The sequence below is a fragment of the Bos grunniens genome, chromosome 5 (assembly GCF_055505025.1).
Source record: "Bos grunniens cultivar Pamir isolate PY7600 chromosome 5, Bosgru_T2T1.0, whole genome shotgun sequence".
In the NCBI taxonomy this organism is placed as follows: Eukaryota; Metazoa; Chordata; class Mammalia; order Artiodactyla; family Bovidae; genus Bos; species Bos grunniens.
In genome coordinates this window covers 84,333,174-84,355,129 of record NC_141169.1, presented here as the reverse complement: position 1 = coordinate 84,355,129, position 21,956 = coordinate 84,333,174, and the positions used below count along the sequence as shown (strand labels likewise).

At 39.8% G+C, this 21,956-nt stretch overlaps 1 protein-coding gene across 3 annotated transcripts in view; it reads right to left on the bottom strand.

Annotated features, from left to right (window-relative positions):
• Positions 1 to 21,956, bottom strand: part of ITPR2 (inositol 1,4,5-trisphosphate receptor type 2) — a 586,442-nt gene that overhangs the window by 242,289 nt on the left and 322,197 nt on the right. For all 3 annotated transcript variants that reach the window (XM_086401652.1, XM_086401653.1, XM_086401654.1), the window contains one exon: positions 17,110 to 17,218. In XM_086401652.1, the coding sequence (XP_086257778.1) occupies positions 17,110 to 17,218 (109 nt within the window). The remainder of the gene's footprint in view (positions 1 to 17,109; positions 17,219 to 21,956) is intronic.

Here is a 21,956-nt window from a genome sequence, read left to right as displayed (position 1 = left end):
TGCAGAAACGTGGATGGACTCAGAGAAAGTGAAGTAAGTCAGAAAGAGAAAGACAAATACCATATGATATCACTTATATGTGGAATCTAAAATATGATACAAACGAACTTATCTACTAAACAGAAACAAACTCATAGACATAGAGAATAGGCTTATGGTTGCCAAGGGGGAGGGGCGGTGGGGAGGTGTGAATTGGAGCTTGAGATTAGTAGATACAAACTGTTAAATACAGAAAAGATGAACAACAAGGTCCTACTGTATAACACAGGGAACTATATTGAGTATCCTGTGATAGACCATAATGGAAAAGAATATATATATATATGAAAAAGAATATATATGTATCATATATACATATGACACATACATATGAATCACTTTGTATATAGCACAACATAACATTGTAAATAACTATACTTTAATCAAATTTTTACATTGTTTTATTGATTGAATAACACAGAATCAACTTAAAGTGGACTGAATTAATGATCTCCAGAGTTAACAGTACAACATGTCATGAATATCATGCATAATAAAAATGAGCCTAAAAAGCTATGTGGAACATGTACACTGCTTTCCATATACTAACAGAGCACAGAAGAGACCACCCAAGTCCAGGAAAAGTGTACTGACAATCAACAGATAAGACTCTGGGCTGAAACGTGTGCTCACTGTATCTTCCATCACAGCCTTGTCAATGATCTTCTCATGCAAAGGTGTGAACAGAAATTAAAACTATTAGTGAACATCTTGAACAGGCTATTCAAAGTCCAGTTCAAGAATGCGATCTGGTTCTCAAGTTCATAGTTTCAGACAAAGAGAGTGTAGTTATCAACCTTGGGACTCAGCCAAACACAGGGGGGCGGGAAGGTGGGTGGATCTGAGCTTCAAAGTCTCCCTGAGGGGTGTTCAAGGGCTGATGTGAAAGATAACTTTTCACAAAAGTAGAGCAGAAGCATTATTTCAATGGTCATACATTTAGTTAAGTACAGGAAAAGAAGGGAGAATTCAAATGTAAGAAAAAGCATATATGCTACTAAATTAGAAATTTTAGCCCTTGATTCGAATATAGGAATTTTTCTTGAGAAAAATCTTTTTTTCATTATATTGTAACAATTATTTAAAGATGGTGCATATAAAGAAGAATCCAAAAAGAACAACTCAGATGTCAGTCAAGATTTCAAAGATTAATATTTACAAAAACAATTGGCAAACAACAGCGTGTGATCCAAGAGCAAAAAATGTTGCAGCAGATGTCTTGTCAAAAGGCTACAGATGACGAGATGTAGCATACTCTCGTCCATATGTTTTCTCAGTCTGAGAAAAGAGATCCTCAGCCGTTTTTCAGTTCTGGAGAACACACAGTGCCTGTGTACACAGTGAAGTAGATGTTTTTCTGTCAGGGAACTTAGAGCCAGGAATTCCGGTTTCATTTGGAAAAACGTGGCATACACGTTCAGTGGAACGTTAATACAAAATCAGGCAAAAAACTTAAATAATCTAAATTACTCAATCTGTCAAGAAACAAATTGCAGAAGAAACTAGAATGGCCTTCTGGTTGTTTTGGTTTTCCTGGACATTCTTCTCCCTAACCTTTTGGCAACAATATTTCAATTCTCTCCTGGGGAACCACCCTCCCATCTTCCATGTTAGTGGCCCGCCTTCAACAGCTGCTCAGCAGTTGGGCTTATGACCGTGAAATAATAAGCAGACAAAGAGACCAAGCTGGGCAACTGGGAAATTGGAGGGGTCAGTGGTTTTGATTAAGTCAAAGGACAGTCATAACGGCTGCAGTTAAATAAACGAGCTAAACGCGAAAGAGGACAGGGCAGCCAGCGAGACGTCTGAATTTGCTATCATGGGGAAGAAGCAGTTCCTGGTGATGAAAATGTCCAAAATATTGCTAAAGAAGTGGGTGATGGACGTGGACAGGAGAATGTCAGTGCAGATGCAGGGCTCAAAGGCCTCAGAGGCCGAAGTGCTGAATATGCTGCCCATGTGGACTGGTCACCCCAATTGTTAGGGGAAACACACTGTCTGAAGCTGCCCACCCTGACCAGGCACTAGAGTAACCACGTGTGTGAGTTATTTTATGACAGGAGGTCCTAGTAAGTAACACAGAGCTAACAAGCCACCACCAATCAGAAGAGTTCCAGAAAAGTCGAAAGGAGACGTCATGCATCCTACCAAACTCCCAGAATCCTCGCTGGAATCCATCTTGGCTGAGCAATGTCAATGGACCCTGATCCAGGGTCCTCCACCAGGAAGGACCCTGAATCAGAATGACTGGCCAGAGACAACTGGGAAACTAATCCCATCACCATAAAACCCGAGACTGCAAGTCACATGGCAGAGCAGTTCACCTGGGTTCCCTTACCCTCTTGCTCTCTTCCAGGGCACCAATAACGTCTCTTCCATTGTCAGCACATGTGTCTCCTCGGACAATTCATTTTCTAGTGTTAGATAAGAGGCCACTTTCGGGCCCAAGAAGGGGTGTCCCTTCCTGCAACACAATGATAGCAGGTCTGGGGCTAGAGACATGGAATGAGAGCTAGGTTCCAAAATATTGGAGAGATGAAAGGCAGGGAAGGTGGGGGGCCGTGGTACTGGAATGCTGACAAAGCCAGGGTGATTGAGTCGGAGGATCTGAACCTCAAAGAGCTATAGATTTTAAAAGATGGCAGAAGAATCAGTCTAGAAATAATCAAGAGAAATAGCAAGACCACAGAGCCTCTTCACATACTGGGTATGAGAGAAAAGCTCTAATCCACAGAGCTGCTGAGAAAGAGAGGTGGCCTCAGGGAAAGAGACTCTTGATTAAAGCAAGAAGGTGGGGGACTCCCCTGGTAGCCCAGTGGTTAGGATTCTGGGCTCCCAATGCAGGGTGCCTGGAGTCAATCCCTGGTCAAGAAACAAGATACTGCGTGCTGCCGCAAAGACCCAGTGCAGTCAAGTAAGTAAAATGAAAAATAAATAAACAAAGCAAGAAGGTGGGAGATGGATTGGGAATTTGGGGTTATCAGATGAAAACTATTATATATAGGATGGATAAACAACAAGGTCCTACTGTGTTGCACAGGGAGCTATATTCACTATCCTGGGACAAACCATGATGGAAAAGTATATGAAAAAAATGTATGTATAACTTTATCACTGTGCCATACAGAAGAAATTAACATGACATTGTAAATCAACTAAACTTCCATAATAAAGAAATAAATGAACAAATAAATCAATAAAAAATTTTTTTAAAAGGAGATGGAGGGAACACTTATATGAGAAGATAAGGACACATGAGCATCTGCTGAGAGGGACAGAAGAGAGGAAGAGCCTGGGCCCGAGGAGGAGAGGAATAGCAGGTTCAGGGCAAGGAGACAGGCAATACCATGGAGACAGCAGTGGGAACAGGACTGGGAGAATGGCTTAGTGTTTACACTTTGTGCCCTGAATGGCAAAAGCATGTGGAACTGATATCAAAGATCTCTTTCAAGAGAGTGGGCAATCGGCCAATAGCCAGAAGTCATATCTAACTCTGCCAAGGGGACAGGGAATCTCAGCTGACTCTACATATGGTAAATGAATAAATAAGTGCATGCTCCATCGTTGAAGATGGTGGGAAGCCTAAAGAAAGCATGCTTCTCAAAGGTATGCTCAAGTATGAGATTACTTCTGTTTACCACATACCTGCTGGTATGTATATCTCTGGTTACTATATGAATGTACTCTGGCATTTTGTGAGAAGAGGAAACAGACTCAATTCCTGGGACGGGAATTTACAAGAACATCAATATTATTCCTTGTATCTGATATTAACTATAAGCATTCGACTTTAACTGTCACGTGCCCTCATACAGATTTTTTTTTTGTGCCACCAACTCATTAAACCAAACTGCCAGGTTGAGTTCATTAACACGTCACGTCTGTTTTCCCCATTTCATGACTATAGAACTAGTATAGTCTGTAATTTGAGTTTTAATTAAAAACTCAGCCAAAGGCTACGAACAACTGAGAAAAGATAAACCTGACATCACACTGAGCAATCTGCAAATATTCTAAATGTTGTATGCTGCTCTGTTTTAAGTAACCAAGACGTATCCAAAAATGCTTAAGATTTTCAAGCACCAGATGGAATGCACAGAAACGGAGCCTACCCTGAAGAAATCAGCAAATGGTAGCTGTTCAGAATCATTAAACACGAGAAGAAATATCTTAAGGTAGTCTGTGTTACTTGAAACAAGAAAACAGTTTTCCTCCGACAGCCATGAGTGACATTCTTAGGGCTTTGTAAGTTGATGCCAGACTAGAATGAAAGGCAGTCTCCCACAATGATTGCAAACCTGGGCTCTGGAGCCAGAAGACCTGAGTTTTCATCCTGGCTCCACCATTTTTTCACTTGTGACCTTGGGCAAGCTCTGCAACCTTTCTGGGCTATAGTTTCCTCAGTGTGTTGTTATGAGGGTTAAGCGAATTAACATTGTGGGGCATTTATACAAGCACCTGACTTTCATTATACAGTAAACACCATAGAGGGCTTCCCTGGCAACTGAGTGATAAAAATCCCACCTGCCAATGCAGGAGATGGGGGTTTGATCACTGGATTGGGAAGATGCCCAGAGAAGGAAATGGCAATCTGTTCCAGTACTCTTTCCTGGGAAACTCCATGAACAGAGGACCCTGGAAGGCTACTACTGTCCATGGGGTCACAAAAGAGTAGAACATGATTAGTGACTAAACAACAACAAAAACAACAGACGTCACAGAAGTGATTTATGTTACTATCATTTAGAGCATGTACCTAAAAAAGAATGAAAATACATTTTCCCTTTTTATTTTTTTTAAGATTGCTTCAACTCCTCAGGTTTCTAGAGGCAGTGAAAGAACTGAAAGCCTGAAAGAGGGTTTCAAAAGGCAAAATCACATTTAAATGGCCATTTATTTTCTCCATCATTATCTGATTTCTTACCATGTGGAGAAGCATCACATACAGAGTAGAATCAGAACTCCTTGATTCCCTAGCTCTGTCACTGACAAATCTATGATTGTGACCAGATCATTTCCCCACCGGGGCCTCAGTCTTATCTATAACAATGGAAATTAAAAAATATTTGCCTACCTCAGGGAGTTACTGTGAGGCTCCAAATGCCCACAGACACATTGTTATTTTGCAAATAGTTTCTCTAGAGATGCACAATCAATGATAGTTAAATAACAGCAACAGCGATAATGTGGTTTTAGTGTCTCATATACTAAGTCAGATATTTCCTCTGTGAGCATCTGTCTGCAGATGAAAGCATCAGACAGAAAAAGTAAAATGTCTCAGTTCCAATCTGCTTCAACCTTTACATCCCGCTTTCTCGTTACTGTGGTAATAGCAGGACAGTTTCAAACACCAATTTTGTCTCATGGCAGGAGATCCTGATGCTGCTTGAGAGCAATTGGTTAATGAGCCGAAAAGCTAGTTACAGGCTTCCCTGTAACTGTACAGGTGGCTCAGTGGTAAAGAATCCACCCTCCAATGCAGGAGACACAGGTTTGATCCCTGGGTTGGGAAGATGCCCTGGAGAAGGAAGTAGCAATCAACTCCAGTATTCGTGCCTGGGAAATCCCATGGACAGAGATGCCCTATGGGCTACAGTTCAGGGGGTCACAAAACAGTCAGACACAACTTAGCAACTAAACAACAACCGCAGCTAGTAACACTAGTTAACCTGACAAATGCAGTGATCAGTTCAGCTGACTGGGTCGCGGCCTCTCTCCAGAGCCTGAATTGCTCTCAGGTTCTAGGTTCTACAGTGGGCTCTTCCCACTTCTTGTGTGGCCTGAGGTCCCTACTTGTTCTCAAATTCCTTCTCAAGGGAAGGGGGCCCTTCCTGAGAGCAAAGCCCAGGGGCTGGATCCTTCCTCCCAGCTGCCTGCCTTCAGATCCGGTCATCCTTCTTCTGCCGCAGTTTCCCTGAGCTGAGCACCCACGCTACCACGTCAGCGGATCCCCCACTTCTTCCCCTTCCAAGGCAGACCACAAGTAAACACCACACGGCACATCAGACAAAGCCTTTGCTACAGTAAGATAATCTGCTTCACCAGCCCTCAAGAATGTATGGAGATCTCCTTGCAGCTGGCCCAACTCTGCAGCTGTGTCAGGTACCAAGAAACCTTCCTGGGTGACAAAGAGATGCAAATTAGAATGTGAACTGATATTTCTAGAACCCACTTCTTGGATATGACTAGCGAAGGGCAATGTGTTGTACAAGCAGACAGTCACTAACATTTATATCTACTGTGTATAAATGTCAGTTCACAAACACTGAGCAATGATTGTGCACCACTGGGAAGACTTCAGGGAATAAGATCACCCATCTCTGTACTCAATAGCAGCACAATGCTTATGACATGCGGAGTGGGACTGGGGATAAATACAGAACTAGACCCTTAGAGACTCTCTGAAAGGTCTTCAGGGCATTTCTTCTTCACAACTATCAGACCTGTCCTCAAGGAGTTCCTAATTTATTTAAAAGTAACAACACACATCCTTCAAATGGCAAGATAATAAAAGGTCTACACTGAAGAACCTGCCTACCAGCACAGGAGACATAGGAGATGCAGATTCAATCCCTGGGTCGGGAAGATCCCCTGGATAAGGACATAGCAACCCACTCCAGAATTCTTGCCTGGAGAATCCCATGCAGACAGGAGCCTGGTGGGCTATAGTCCATAGGGTCACAAAGAGGCAGACACAACTGAAATGATTTAGGAAGGATGTAACAAGACCAAGATGATTTTATAAGTAATTAAATGATTATAAACTAGAATAATATGGAGTTAAAAGAAACTAATCATGGTGTGCATCCTGAAAAAGAGTTTAGGTTAGATGTAATTGGAAATAATTAACAATAATTTAGTAATACATTAATTTTAGCTTTTTCTTTTGTTCTTTTTTTTTAAACTTTTTATGTAACCCATGTTTATTTTTTAATCACAATATCATTTTTCACATACAATCATTAACTACAAATAATTGGCTAATTTTTGAGTATTGATAATATTTTCAACATGATCTTTCAGTCACTGATCTCTCAAGAATCAAACTGATAAGTCATTTCAGTTGTGTCTGACTCTGTGCGACCCCACAGACGGCAGCCCACTGGGCTCCCCCATCCCTGGGATTCTCCAGACAAGAACACTGGAGTGGGTTGCCATTTCCTTCTCCAATGCATGAAAGTGAAAAGTGAAAGTGAAGTTGCTCAGTCGTGTCTGACCCTCAGCAACCCCATGGACTGCAGCCTTCCAGGCTTTTCCGTCCATGGGATTTTCCAGGCAAGAGTACTGGAGTGGGTTGCCATTGCCTTCTCTGACAGAATCAGAGCTTAACTCAAAAGTCATTGAGGCAGTGGTGTTATTGTCAGATTTTTAAGTGGGAGAGTAAAGTCAAGATGTATTTCAGAACTTTATAATTTTTGTAATAAGGGTACAGTGATGAATAAATCTGATAAACATATCATTTTGATGGCTTAAAACAAGTGGCCAAGCCAGCCCAGCAACTGACGAGTAAATTTCTAAAAGTAACTGCTTCCTTTGTGCCCACCTTAATGCTAAACATCTTTCTGCCCCTATAAAAATATAAAACAAAAACTCCAAAGGGTAAGAGTATACTAATTATATTTCTAAAACAGATCTCTTACAGTAAGGAGACATCAACATATTTTCACATTCCAACCATTTAGTTACCTAGTGAAAACACAATACACACACCCTCACAATACAGGAATGGCGGTACAAAAGGTTTATAACATCATTTACTGTTCAGTTCAGTTCAGTTGCTCAGTTGTGTTTGACTCTTTGTGACCCCATGAATTGCAGCACACCAGGCCTCCCTGTCCATCACCAACTCCCGGAGTTGACTCAAACTCACGTCCATCGAGTCAGTAATGCCATCCAGCCATCTCATCCTCTGTTGTCCCCTTCTCCTCCTGCCCCCAATCCCTCCCAGCATGAGAGTCTTTTCCAATGAGTCAACTCTTCGCATGAGGTGGCCAAAGTATTGGAGTTTCAGCTTTAGCACTGTATCTAGCTTTAAAAAATATTAGAATATAGGGGGAAAACTTCACTCACCTCTAAAATGTATGTTTTTAAAGTTCTATAAAATACATCTGATGCTAAAACTGCAATTTATTTTTCCTTAGCAAAACAATTCTTAAGTTACAGTGCACTTTATGTAACAATTCTACATAATTTGTTTATCTGCCTCCTAAAAGTGAAATAAGCATATGCATAAGAAGGTGAATAATTCTGCAGACTCTTACAATAAGAGGAGTTTGATACAATTTATAAATTTGCAACAATGTAATTACTGCTGGGACTGACAAGTCTGCTATTTGGTGTAGGAGTGAAGTTCCTCGGTATTTTTCTGACATTCTTTTTGCTGCTTTTCAAAATCAGAAACAAAAGATTAATTACAATGATTCTTTTTCCTGAAGAAAAAAATAAAACCTAGTTAACTCCATAAATTTCTGAGTTAAAGGTATCTTTGGAAGGTATCTTAAAAATAACTCAAAGCATCCTTTCTTAAAGATCTTTATTCCATATCAATCCAGATACCAACTTTCAAACCAAGAAGCTCTGTCTGTCATCATTGTACAGTGTGTAAATATCACCTGTCCCACCTGGGCATTCATAAAGCTCACAGCTCGCAATTAGATGCTATGTTGTTTGCTGAATGCCACATTTCCACAAGAGGCTATCTACCATGTCATCTTAATAAGCATTGCTTGGGACTTTTATATATAATATTCAGGCTACTAGCAACTCAGACATGATCACAAGGTGGGACTTGGGAAGCTCTGGTATTGATCTGTAGGTCTGTAAAAAATACTCTTAAAAATCTGCACAGCTCTTGCATCACATTGTTCCCAAACAGCTCAATCTAAAATCTTCAAGTGCTTCCTCAGCAGCTCACTGAATCCATGCCTTATGCTTTCCAGCACACATGCATACAGATTTTTATCAAGAACAAAACTAAAAAGCTTTTCATTTTATTTAGGTGAATATCTGAGAAAACAGAAGAGCTGTGATTGTAAATTGTATCATCTGTTCAGTTCTAACATCTTGTTAAGACCTCAGAAGCCAAAATGTTTGGGTGGAGTACAAGCTCTCTTCACCTACTTACACTATATACGTTGGTTTCCACATCAGTAAGAGAGGTGTGATACTACCGATGACAAAGTAAGTGAAAGTATTAGTTGCTCAGTCATGTCCAACTCTTTGTGACCCAATGGACTGTAGCCCACCAGGCTCCTCTCTCCACAGAGTTCTCCAGGCAAGAATACTGGAATGAGCTGCCATGCCCTTCTCCAGGGGATCTTCCCAACCCAGGGATCAAACCTGGGTCTCCCACATTGCAGGCAGATCCTTACCTAACTGAGCCACCAGGGAAGTCCGATGACAAAGAGTTAAAGATTAAATAAGATAATACATACGAAGGGTCAGGAATAATATCTGATTTTTTAATAAGGTTTCCCTAGTGGCTCAGATGATAAGGAGTCTGCCTGCAAGGCAGGAGACCTGGGTTCGATCCCTGGGTTGGGAAGATCCCCTGGAGAAGGGAATGGCTACCACTCCAGTATTCTTGCCTGGAGAATTCTATGGACAGAGGAACCTGGGGGTATAGTCCATGGGTTCACTATTCTTTATTTATTAAAGAGAGATAAAATACTTAATACTATGGATGACAAAGAGTTAAAGATTAAATGAGATAATACATACAAAGGATCAGGAACAGTATCTGATTTTTAGTGAGCTCCCAAATAAATGCTAGCAATCATCACTTTATAAAAACAAGCATCTAAAACTCCACCAGAGTAGAAGTGGTTTCTAGATCCCTTTGCAAAAATATTCCAAGAATATATAGCATTTCAAACCTGAAAATTTGAAGAATATTGAACTTGACTAAACATCTTTGTTGTCCTGTAGATTTTATGTATTGTCAGTATAACTTACAAGTGGATATGAATATACTCACAGAGGAAATTATGATTGGCATTCTAAATAGGTCAGTTTCTTTGACTACAATGTAAGGAAAGAGACTGTAAATTACCAGATCCACAGGCTATCAGGGGATATTTTCAGGGCTCCTTATCTCTTCCAATTCTACAGGACAGAAGCTACGAATTTTATACATTTAGGATCAGATCTTATAAACATCTTTACTATTTATTGTTTATATATTTCTCCCTTTTATGAGAGAAATAATTTCTAATGCTCTATAAATCTTAATGAAAATATATACTGAAGAGCATAAGATGAAGAAAACCAACCAAAAAAAAAAAAAACGTCCTTCAAGCCAAATCGATCCTCTGAACACAGTTCTTACTATTTCCTGCTCGGCATCTCAACCATCCACCTCCATCCAACCCGAACAGCTCTATCTCCTGACCACCTCAGGTAAACCTTACTCAGACCTGGACCTAAAACACCCTGAAGTACACAAAACTCAGGTGCGGTGCTAAATTAAGCTTTGCTGTTCCAAAGCACACACATCCTAACAGGTACTTCTATTTTGTGGTGGAGTTGCAGAAATAAAAGGGTTTCTCTGGTGGCTCAGATGGTAAAGAATCTGCCTGTAATGAAAGAGACCCCAGTTTGATCCCTGGATTGGGAACATCCCCTAGAGAAGAAAATGGCAGCCCACTCCAGTATTCCTGCCTGGACAATTCCACAGACAGAGGAGCCTGGTGGGACACAGTCCACGGGTCGCAAGGAGCTAAACATGACTCAGTGACTAACACTTCCACTTCCACAGGAATAAGAGTAGAAGAACATGGCACTGAGGGTGGAGAATATTAGAAATCACACTGCCCTCAAGACATTTTAAAAAACATTCCTTCTCTTTTCTTTCCCTACACACATTTTCCAACATACATATTTTTTAAAGTGCAAATAAACATGCCTGCTGTTGTTACCTAAAAGGATCCTTTCAAATGGAACCCATCACAAAGGAACACTGAGCTTTCAGGGTACTTATATATATCCTTTGTAACTTTTTGCTTTTCTACCAGAATGGTCTAAACAAATAAAACTTTATAAAATTTTTATAAAACTCAGCTAACTCCCTACTTCAGGGATTTTAATATACAATTTCCATGTTTTAACCTTCAATAAAAATAAGCATTGTCACTTGTAACAAATGGTACACAGATGATCAGTGGGTTTCAGAGAGGCTTGCCTAATAGAAAATTAAATTTTCATTTACTTGTATTATTCTATTTGAAATCTTCAGGATATTACCACCCACATCTCTCTCAGCCTTTGGCACAAAGGAACATAAAGCAAGGAAAAATATTACATAAAATTCATTCAGGAACTATGATCAAAGGATTATAAATTGAATACATTTTTAAAATCAACTAAATACCAGAAAAATATAGTTACATGAATTTTTCCTTAATATTTCATACAGAGAGGGCTAATAAAATCAGAAAACTATGGTCTCGAAGTCGAAAATTGCTTTAAGGACATCTGTTTCAACCATGAAGCAAATCTACTTCACTGCTCTATTTTTAAATTTTCACCTCTATGCACACACACAGACACACACACTTCTAGTACCAGAGATGAAAAAAACAAAAATGAAAATGGAGATTTTTTTTACGGTATTAAATTTAAATCAATGAAGTCTCAAATGTAACATTATGATGTTACTGTTGTTTAGTTGTTAAGTTATTTCTGACTCTTTTGCAACTCCACAGACTAGAGCCCACCAGGCTCCTCTGTCCATGGGATTTCCCAGGTAAGAATACTAGATGGAGTGGGTTGCCATTCCTTCTCCAGGGGATCTTCCCAACCCAGGGATCGAACTTGGCAGATGGGTTCTTTACTACTGAGCCACCAGGAATGTGGAGCAACATTAAGATAGCTAGTGTGAAAAACCCTGGTGTGAGTTTTCTGTTTGATTTAATTCTGAGAGACCTCTTGGGAATGCTTCAATATACAGACAGTAGACATCCAGCTGATTGTCAGGCAGCCAGGTACTAGGTAAACTATGTGACAATGCAATTCAGTTCTCTGAGTCTCTCCACGTTACAAACCTGGAGGTACTGCTTCCTGTTCTATATCCTTCCTAGACCTGCTGAAAGGTAGCAAAATATTTTACAGTACTTTGAAAACAGAAAAATGCTATAAATTCAAAGCAATTTTTGTCATATTCATTCACATTTAAACTGTCCTACATTTTAATCAGCCACAGGTAAGCTCTCCAGTAAAAAGATCATTGTGATGGATTGGGTAACGGCCCTCCCAAAGATGTCTATGCCCTAGCAACAAAAACCTGGGACTGTCACCTTACTTGGTAAAGGAATTTTGCAGGTGTGATTAAGGATCTTGGGATGGGAAGATTACACAGGATTATCTAGCTGATTCCAATGTAATCACAGTGTCCTTGTAAGAGGAAGGCAGGAGGGCAAGAATAAGAGTGGGGGGTATAACAATGGAGTCTTTCTCTGTGTATATGTCTGTGTGTGTGGGTGTGTGTGTGTATGTGAGAGAGAGAGAGAAAGAGAGAGAAAGAGACAAATAAGGCCAGGGGTGGGGAGGGAGGGTGTTGAAGACACGACAGCTGCTGGCTTTGAAGACAGAAGGAGAAGCCATGAGCCAAGGAATGCAGGAGGCCCCTAGAAGCTAAAAAAGGCAAATAAAATGAATTGTCTCCTGGAGCCTCCAAAAAGAATTCAATTGACATTTTGATTTTAAACTTCAACCTTAAAACTGTAAGATAATAAACATGTGGGTTGTAAACTAATGAGCCACTTGATAAGGATGAAAGAGGAGAGTGAAAAGCTGGCTTAAAACTCAACATTCAAAAAAACAAAGATCATGGCATCCGGTCCCATCACTTCATGGCAAATAGAAGGGGAAAAAGTAGAAACAATGACAGATTTTATTTTCTTGGGCTACAAACCACTGCAGACAGTGACTGCAGCCATGAAATTAAAAGATGTTTGCTCCTTGGAAAAAAGCTATGACAAACCTAGACAGTATATAAAAAGCAGAGACATCACCTTGCCAACAAAAAAGTCCGTCTAGTCTGGAGAATCCCAGGGATGGGGGAGCCTAGTGGGCTGCCGTCTATGGGGTCACACAGAGTCGGACAGCAGCAGCAGGAGCATGGCTTTTCTAGTAGTCATGTATGGATGTGAGAGTTGGACCATAAACAAGATTGAGCACCGAAGAATTGATGCTTTCGAACTGTGGTGATTGAGAAGACTCTTGAGAGTCCCTTGGACAGCAAAAAAATCAAACCAGCCAATCCTAAAGGAACTCAACCCTGAATATTAATCAGAAGGACTGATGCTGAAGCTCCAAAACTTCAGCCATGTGATGTGAAGAGCTGACTCACTGGAAAAGACCCTGATACTGGGAAAGACTGAGGGAAAGAGGAGAAGGGGACAACAGAAGATGAGATGGTTGGGTGGAATCACTGACTCAGTGAACATGAATTTGAGAAAATTCCAGGAGATAGTGATGGACAGGGAAGCCTAGCGTGCTGCAGTTCATGGGGTTGCAGAGTCGGACATGACTTTGACTGAACAGCAATAACAAGTCGGAAACTAACATAGTAACGAAAACACAACCACCTGTTATCCCAGGACAGATAATCAGGATTTTTTCCTGAAAATACATAGTAAGTTGTAAAATAATGGATTTGACCAGCTTCTGAATCTGTTACCCAAGGCCATTTCATCCAGACTGGTGGGCTCTTTAGGTCCCCTCCACTGGCACAGAAAAGGGACCACCAGCCACATAACACGGGCCAACTGACAACATGCAGAGATTGTCCATTGCTGTCTCTTTCCCAGCGGAGGTATTTGAATCACTCTGGATCTAATATGCTTTCTAAAAATTTCACATAGGGAGAAAAGTCTTCTCCTTCCACTAGGAGAAACGCTTCTCACTCTACAACATTATAATTCAAATATTGACTAAGATCTAGAATTCTTTCAGCTACAGTTTTCTTATTCCATCTTTAATAGACACAAATTAAGAAATGATATTTATGTAAGTCTCTTTTAGGTTTTTCTTTCTAAGTTAATGACTACATTTCCATATTCCTTAATGTTTAATTCTACATTTCTAAACTTTTATCTATTTTGGATATTGCATTCTACTATATTCTATCTGCTTATGACTTAAAATCCAGCTCCCCCAAACATGTTGGACAAAATATACTAATCTTTCTTAATAGTGATATACATCATTTGTAAAAGTTGTCTGTGATCTGATAAATAAGTTTAGGCAGAGAGGAAGGAGCTCTGGTTTTGGCTGGTTCTGGTTCTGGCCCTGCTGTGTGACCTTGGGTAAATCACACTACCCCTCTGGGTCTCAGTGACATCATCTATAAACCAGCTTGGACTAAATACCCAGATACAATATCTTAAAAAGAGAGGCACCATGGAAGCAACCTAGATGTCCATTAACAGATGAATGGATAAAGCAGTTGTGGTACACATACATAATGGAATATTACTCAGCCATAAAAAGGAAAGCACCTCAGTCAGTTCTAATGAGGTGGATGAACCTAGAACCTATTATACAGAGTGAAGTCAATCAGAAAGAGAAAGATAAATATATTCTAATGCATATATACAGAATCTAGAAAAATGGCACTGAAGACTTTATTTACAGGGCAACAGTGGAGAAACAGACATAGAAAATAGACTTACGGACATGGGGAGAGGGGAAATGTATGGGAAGAGTAACATGGAAACTTACATTACCATATGTAAAATAGAGAGCCAATGGGAATTTGCTATGTGGCTCAGGAAACTCAAACAGGGGCTCCGTATCAACCTAGAGGGGTGAGGTGGTGAGGGAGATGGGAGGGAGTTTCAAAAAGGAGGGGATACATGTGTATCTATGGCTGATTCATGTTGAGGTTTGACAGAAAACAACAAAGTTCTTTAAAGCAATTATCCTTCAATAAAAAATAAATTAATTAAAAAAAGAGAGAGAGGTACATAGTATTTTGTTAATTCTATTGAGAAAGTATCACTTTTGGAAAAAACAGTTGATAAGTATTCCTCATTAGCTCCTTCACAAAGATAACACTGGGGGTATTGAGGCTTATTTGTATTTTAACAATCCCAATTCCAGATTGGGAAGGCTCAGTGCTGAAAAAGCCTGCGGGACACTGCAGGCACCCTGAGAAGGACAGGTTTTTGGAGGCTAATGGATGAGGAAGGGTAGCGGGGTAGGCAGAGGCGGTCCTGTAATACCCAGTGTGCAGAGCCCCTGAAGGTTCCTGAAAGGCTCTTGTGATCTCCGCAGACACTGACAGGACCCCAGAAGCATGTGAAATGCACTCCGTGGTGGCCCTGAGTAAGCTGTGCCATTGGTCTCCATCTCCCCAGTGCCCAGACACTAGGGCCACCACTTAATAGTTGCTCACAGTGTGTGTGAACTGCCTGAGTGAATGAGCCTAAAGAGCCTCAGCTGACCCCTTCCCTGAGGACCGTGTCCTGGGGGCGCCGTTCACATCATACTTAATGGGAATAGTGTCCCTGGAGCTCTGAAAACAGCAGCCCTGCCTCCCTTCAAGGAGGTCTCAGGGAACTGGGCACTGGTATTTTCTAGACAAGAGAAGATGAAAGCCTGAGCTAGTTAGTGATGGCCCTAGGAGTGTTAAGGAGACCCAGACAGCAGCATGAATTATTGTACAGTGGTTTGGGAGATGTGCTGAAATTCTCCTGACTAGTCACAGTAAAATCTTGCCTGACTTCTTTCCTAGTTTCCTTTATAGTAATTCAATAATCATCTATTATATAAAATTGAAAGGCTTATCACATATCTTCTGTTAAGCACAAATAACTGTTATCATAAACTTCACTCATCTGTAAAAAATTCATATGACCTCATTTTTTCCACTTTAGGATCTGATACTTCAGCCAATATCAATCTATAGCAATAGTTTGAAGTACCAAAGGAGAAAGAAACACAAAGTCCCAAGGAATTCTATGTATTGTTTTTAAGAACATATCATATAGTCAAAGTTATAAGCATATTTCTTGAGTCCTATGCTACAGCAACATTTATTAAAACTGTATTGACCACCTGTATTTTATTAATGTTTCCCAAATATAGTTTAAAGGATGATGAGAACTAATGCAATGCAAAAGTCATTTTGATTACTGAAGCAAACAACTGACTCAAATGCTGTATTTTGAAGCTATCCCCCCTTCTATTAATATCCAAGATTCCACTGCAATTCTTTTCTACCAAAATATGTTAAGAAAAAATCTACCACTACGATCTTTTTGGAATTAGATAGCATATACATAAACAAAAATAAAATCTTTCCTTAAACATACCAGATAATTAATATTTACAGAAACACAACAAAAAATTATTAAGGAGCATGTTATAAATTATGTTTGATACCTAACATAAAAGTAAACAGTAAAGGTAGCTAGCTAAAAAAACCTACATTAGATTTATATTTTATATTTAAGTGTATCTATCACCTTGGGTATTAAACATGCTGCCAGCTATCTCTTAATGAGCATCTGAGCTGTCATTTTTAATAACAGACTGACAATTATTATCTATAAGTTGATATTCCCTGAAAATCATCTGTGCAATATTTAGTATAGTTAAGAATAGAAACTTACAGTTCCATTTATTTAAAAAAGTATTATTTTATAATACTGGGTATAATATTATAGAAAATGACATGAACATATATGTACAATGAAAAATCAACATATTCCAAAATGCACAGAGCATTTAAATTCACAGCAGAACTTGGTACAAAATCTTAATAATGCTTAAGAAAGATCATTTGGTCCATTGACACTGTATGAGAAAAAATACATATTCATGACAAAATATAATAATAACAAATAAACCAAACACTTGGGCCATTCTAATCTTAGTTACTTCTCAAATCAAAAGTAAACATTAAGAGATGAATAACATAAAAACTCAAATTATCTAATTCATCTAAGTACACACACTATTAATATGTAATACAAATAATCATATAATAGCCTATTGTAACTTATTCATTATAGTATTCTAGAAATTCTATTTTATTTTCAAATAGCAAGAAAAAAATTTAAATACCTCTTCCACAAAGCTGTCTTTCTTCTCTAGCATTTCTCGTAAAGTCTGAAGAATTTTAATGCACAATTTTTCTTCTTTTTCCATCAGTTTCTTTGTATGATTAATCAACCTTAAAACAAAACATTAAGCCTTAATAGGACAGTAATTTCTCTTTAAGTTAATATAATAGCATCATATACCAGAGGGAAAAAATAATCACACCATTATTTTAGAGTATAAAGCAACTAGATACATGTCATCAAAGTTTTAAAATTACATTTCAGCTTATAAACTTTGTATTATAAAACTTTTGCTTTATAGTCAGTATACCCCAGTGCTTCTCAAGTTTATTCAGGTAACATACTTTTAGTGGGACACAATACTCTAAAAAGACCAATGAAATGCTGATTATCTTCAAGTCTATCGTGTGAACTAAAACAAGTTTATTAGGAAAGAAATACGAATATCTGCAGTATAGTACACTTTATTATATTATACCATACTATATTATTTTCCATGTAGTATATCACAGTAACTATATAATTGCAGCATACAACACTGGAGCCTTAGCACTAATGGGATGCTTCCAGTTTCCGCTAATAATAACTGCTATTTTTCACTGCTAGGGCTTGGTAGAAATTGGCAGTTTTAGTGATTAGAAGCAAAAAAAAAAAAAGTAAATTCAAGATAGCCTATCCATTTACTATTTTTGCTATAATTTGGGCAAAGATTCTAATTAATTGGTGACCTCTGCAGTGGAGTTCTGTCAAGAGAAATATTTGAGGTCACAGTTATATAACATCTCCAAGAACTCAGAATCAAATAAGATGCTGAGAATCATAATTTACAGCTTAGCATACACAACTCATGTTGTTAAAAAGCTGGTTCTCAAAACAACCCCATGAGATATGTCCTCCTAGAAGAAAACAAAACCATGTAGAATATAATGGAATGATCTGATTTCAGTGACATAACGGGAATCCTATGGGACAGAGCCCCGAGGAAAAGTGAGCTTTCACTAGATAGCAGCTAGTCAGTGCTTATCAAGTGTCAGCATGAAGCATGAGCACTTTCCATGAATTTTCTCCACTTATCCTCACAGCAAGCCAAAGTCATATGTGAGGTTCTGTTAACAGGCTAATTTTGCTAATGAGAAAACAGAGACCCAAAGAGGTAAAGCAACTTTCCTCCGGTTACACAAGTGTTAAGTTGTGGGATCTGGAAATAGACCAGGTCTATCTGACTTCCAGTACTCATGTATGGATGTGAGAGCTAGACTATAAAGAAAGCTGAGCACCAAAGAATTGATGCTTTTGAACTGTGGTGTTGGAGAAGACTTTTGAGAGTCCCTTGGAATGCAAGGAGATCAAACCAGTCCATCCTAAAGGAAATCAGTCCTGAATATTCATTGGGAAGACTGATGCTAAAGCTGAAACACCAATACTTTGGCCACCATGCAAAGAACTGACTCATTGGAAAAGACCCTGATGCTCGGAAAGATTGAAGGCAGGAGGAGAAGGGGACAATAGAGGATGAGATGGTTGGATGGCATCACTGACTCGATGGACATGAGTTTGTGCAAGCTCCAGAGCTGGTGATGGACAGGGAAGCCTGGCTTGCTGCAGTCCATGGGTTCGCAAAGAGTTGGACATGACTGAGTGACTGAACTGAACTGAACTGAACCTGACTTCAGAGTCAAAATTCTGAAGCACCACTCTGTGGAGACAGGACATCCCTCCACTGATGAAGGGAGTCCTAGGTTATACACAGCCGTGTCTTACAAGAAGTTAGAGCAGAGAGAAAGGCAAAAGTCATAAACTGGACTAAGAAGCCATTACATTTTGTTGGGGAGCTGCCTAGGGCTGACCAGAGAAGGTTTCAGAAACAATGTAACATTTAACTATGAAGATTTCACCTGGCAGGAAACAGTGGAGAGAAGTGATTTCAAAGGGAATGGAAAAAAGGGCAGAGGCAGAAAAGCTGATGTCATGTCCAGGAAATAAGTATACTCTAGCTGCCAGCTGACAGTTAAAGACATGGAAAAGGAGACTGTAAAAAGTGCAGTCTGAAAAGAAAGAACTGGGAATATTATGCTAAAGAGTCTGGAATTTATAGAAAATAGAGAACCACTGTGTTAAAGGAGCTGTATGATCGTCCCTACCTGTTAAAAAGATGGCAGTGGGAACAAGGGCATGGAAGCGTGAGAACAAGTAAGAGATGAACAGGGCACAAGATGGGGAAAGGGCATAAGAAGCAATACAGAAATAAAATAGCCAAGACCTGGCAAACAATGGCATACAGGAAGTGGAAAAACAAAAGGAAGGGAGAGCACAGATGCCTAAAATGTATGAGTTGGGTTAGTAGATAGGCAATGATAGTTTTAAATGACACCTATTTCATGTTGGGAAGGAATAGTGATTTCCTCTTAGACATGTTACATCTGGGCAGGGCACTATATGTTCATGTGGTCAGGCACATTTGTTGGTCGAAAGTTCTCCTGCTGCTGCTGCTGCTGCTGCTAAATCACGTCAGTCGTGTCCGACTCTGTGCGACCCCATAGACGGCAGCCCACTAGGCTCCTCCATCCCTGGGATTCTCCAGGCAAGAACACTGGAGTGGGTTGCCATTTCTTTCTCCAATGCATGAAAGTGAAAAGTGAAAGTGAAGTCGCTCAGTCGTGTCCGACTCTTAGCGACCCCATAGACTGCAGCCTACCAGGCTCCTCTGTCCATGGGATTTTCCAGGCAAGAGTACTGGAGTGGGGTGCCATTGCATTCTGGCAAGAAACAAAAACCTGCCTCTCTGAAAGAGAGTTATTCAGTCTTTTTTTTACAGACTGTACTATCCATAGCTGCTCAGTCATGTCTTACTCTTTATGACCCCAGGGACCGTAGCCCGCCAGGATCCTCCGGACATGGGGATTCTCCAGGCAAGAATACTGGAGTGGGTTGCCATGTCCTCCTCTGGGGGATCTTCCTGACCCAGAGATTGAACCCAGGTATCCTGCATTGTGGGCAAATTCTTTACCATCTGAGCCACCAGGGAAACCCAAGAATACTGGAGTGGGTAGCCTATCTGTTTTCCAGGGGATCTTCCTGACCCAGGAATCGAACCAGGGTCTCCTGCATTGTAGGCGGATTCTTTACCAACTGAGCTACCAGGGAAGCTCATGAAAATCATTTGGTAGACACTGTAAATTTCTTTTGACATTTTTCTCTCTTAGGCTATTTCTATTTTCTTTAATTCTTTAGATAAAATATTTAATTCACTGGCCTGGCGTGCTGCGATTCATGGGGTCGCAAAGAGTCAGACACGACTGAGCGACTGAACTGAACTGAACTGATTTGAAAATATTGGTGGGAATAAATGAACACTTGCTTGGTATTTATACAAAGCATTCATCTATCAAATAATGTTTGGTTGAATTAGATCATTTGGCTTTCAAATTTTTTCTGTATCTAAGTAAAGAGTAAGTTTCACAAAACAATTCACCATACAAATACATGAATGTGAGTGTATTTATACAATGATTGCAAAAAGTTACCTTTATTATATGAGATGCATGCTGATATTTTATATTCTTTCCCAAATTTTTTTACAAATCAATGGTTTCCTCTTCATAAGTCACATCCCATAATTTGGGAAACATTAAGCTTCTCCTTCATAAGGGAGGATTAAGTGTGGATATTAATGAACTACATGCACCCACCATAAAAGCCAATACTCACAATGACCTATTTTCTTCTCCCTCACTGCATGTGACTAATGTGAAATCTGGTCCTTTCCTGGGGGTTAGCCCTGACATTCTCCAGCAGACGCATCTGACTCAACAAGTTCCAATAATTCAATTCATCTGAGGAAGTCAGAAGCCCCACTTAAGACCTACAGCAATTAATGATGTTGGATTCTAATTTTATTATAATAGATATCCTTACAAATAAAACTCTTGGCTCTTCCCAGAATTATGCAAGAAGTAAACAGATATCCCCGAGCCTCAAGCCATGCTACAATCACTCGCATACAACTGCATAAAAATCCTTTCTCTAACCACTAAACTACGTGTGACTTTCTCTTCCTCCATCCAAATGTAGGACCTGTGATACATTCTCAGTATCATGGCATTCTGCTTCTCTCCTTTGAAGTGAAGTGAAGTGAAGTGGCTCAGTCGTGTCCGACTCTTTGCGACCCCGTGGACTATAGCCGACCAGGCTCCTACGTCCATGGGATTCTCCAGGCAAGAATACTGGAGCGGGTTGCCATTTCCTTCTCCAGGGGATCTTCCCAATCCAGGGATCGAACCCAGGTCTCCCGCATTGCAGGCAGACGCTTTAACCTCTGAGCCACCAGGGAAGCCCCTCTCTCCTTTGAATTTACCTAATATTGCAATAGACTTGCTTCATCTTCAGCACAGGTCAATATTTTCTTGACATTTTGAGTTACTTTACATCACCTTCTCACACACCTATATCCTTAAGTTCTAGACCAAAATTTTATTTGAGATCGTTGAAATGTTCTATAACTGTGCTGTCTTAGTTGTTGGCCAGTAGCTACCTAGGGCTACTGAGTATTTAACATGTGGCAAATGTCGACTGAGGGACTAAATATTTTATCTGTGTTGTAATGAATTTAAATGTTCATATTAATAGCCATGTATAGTTATCATATTGACACTAATTCTTGACACTGAATCAGCAAACTCTTCTCTCTAGGGCAAAACAGTAAATAGCTTAGGCTCTGGAGGCCATGCAGACTAGGCCACTAGTCAGTTCTGCTGTAACAGTATGAAAGTAGCCACTGATGACAATACGTAAATGAATGTGTGTGGCTGTGTTTCAATAAAACTTTAGTTGCAAAAATTATCAATGGCC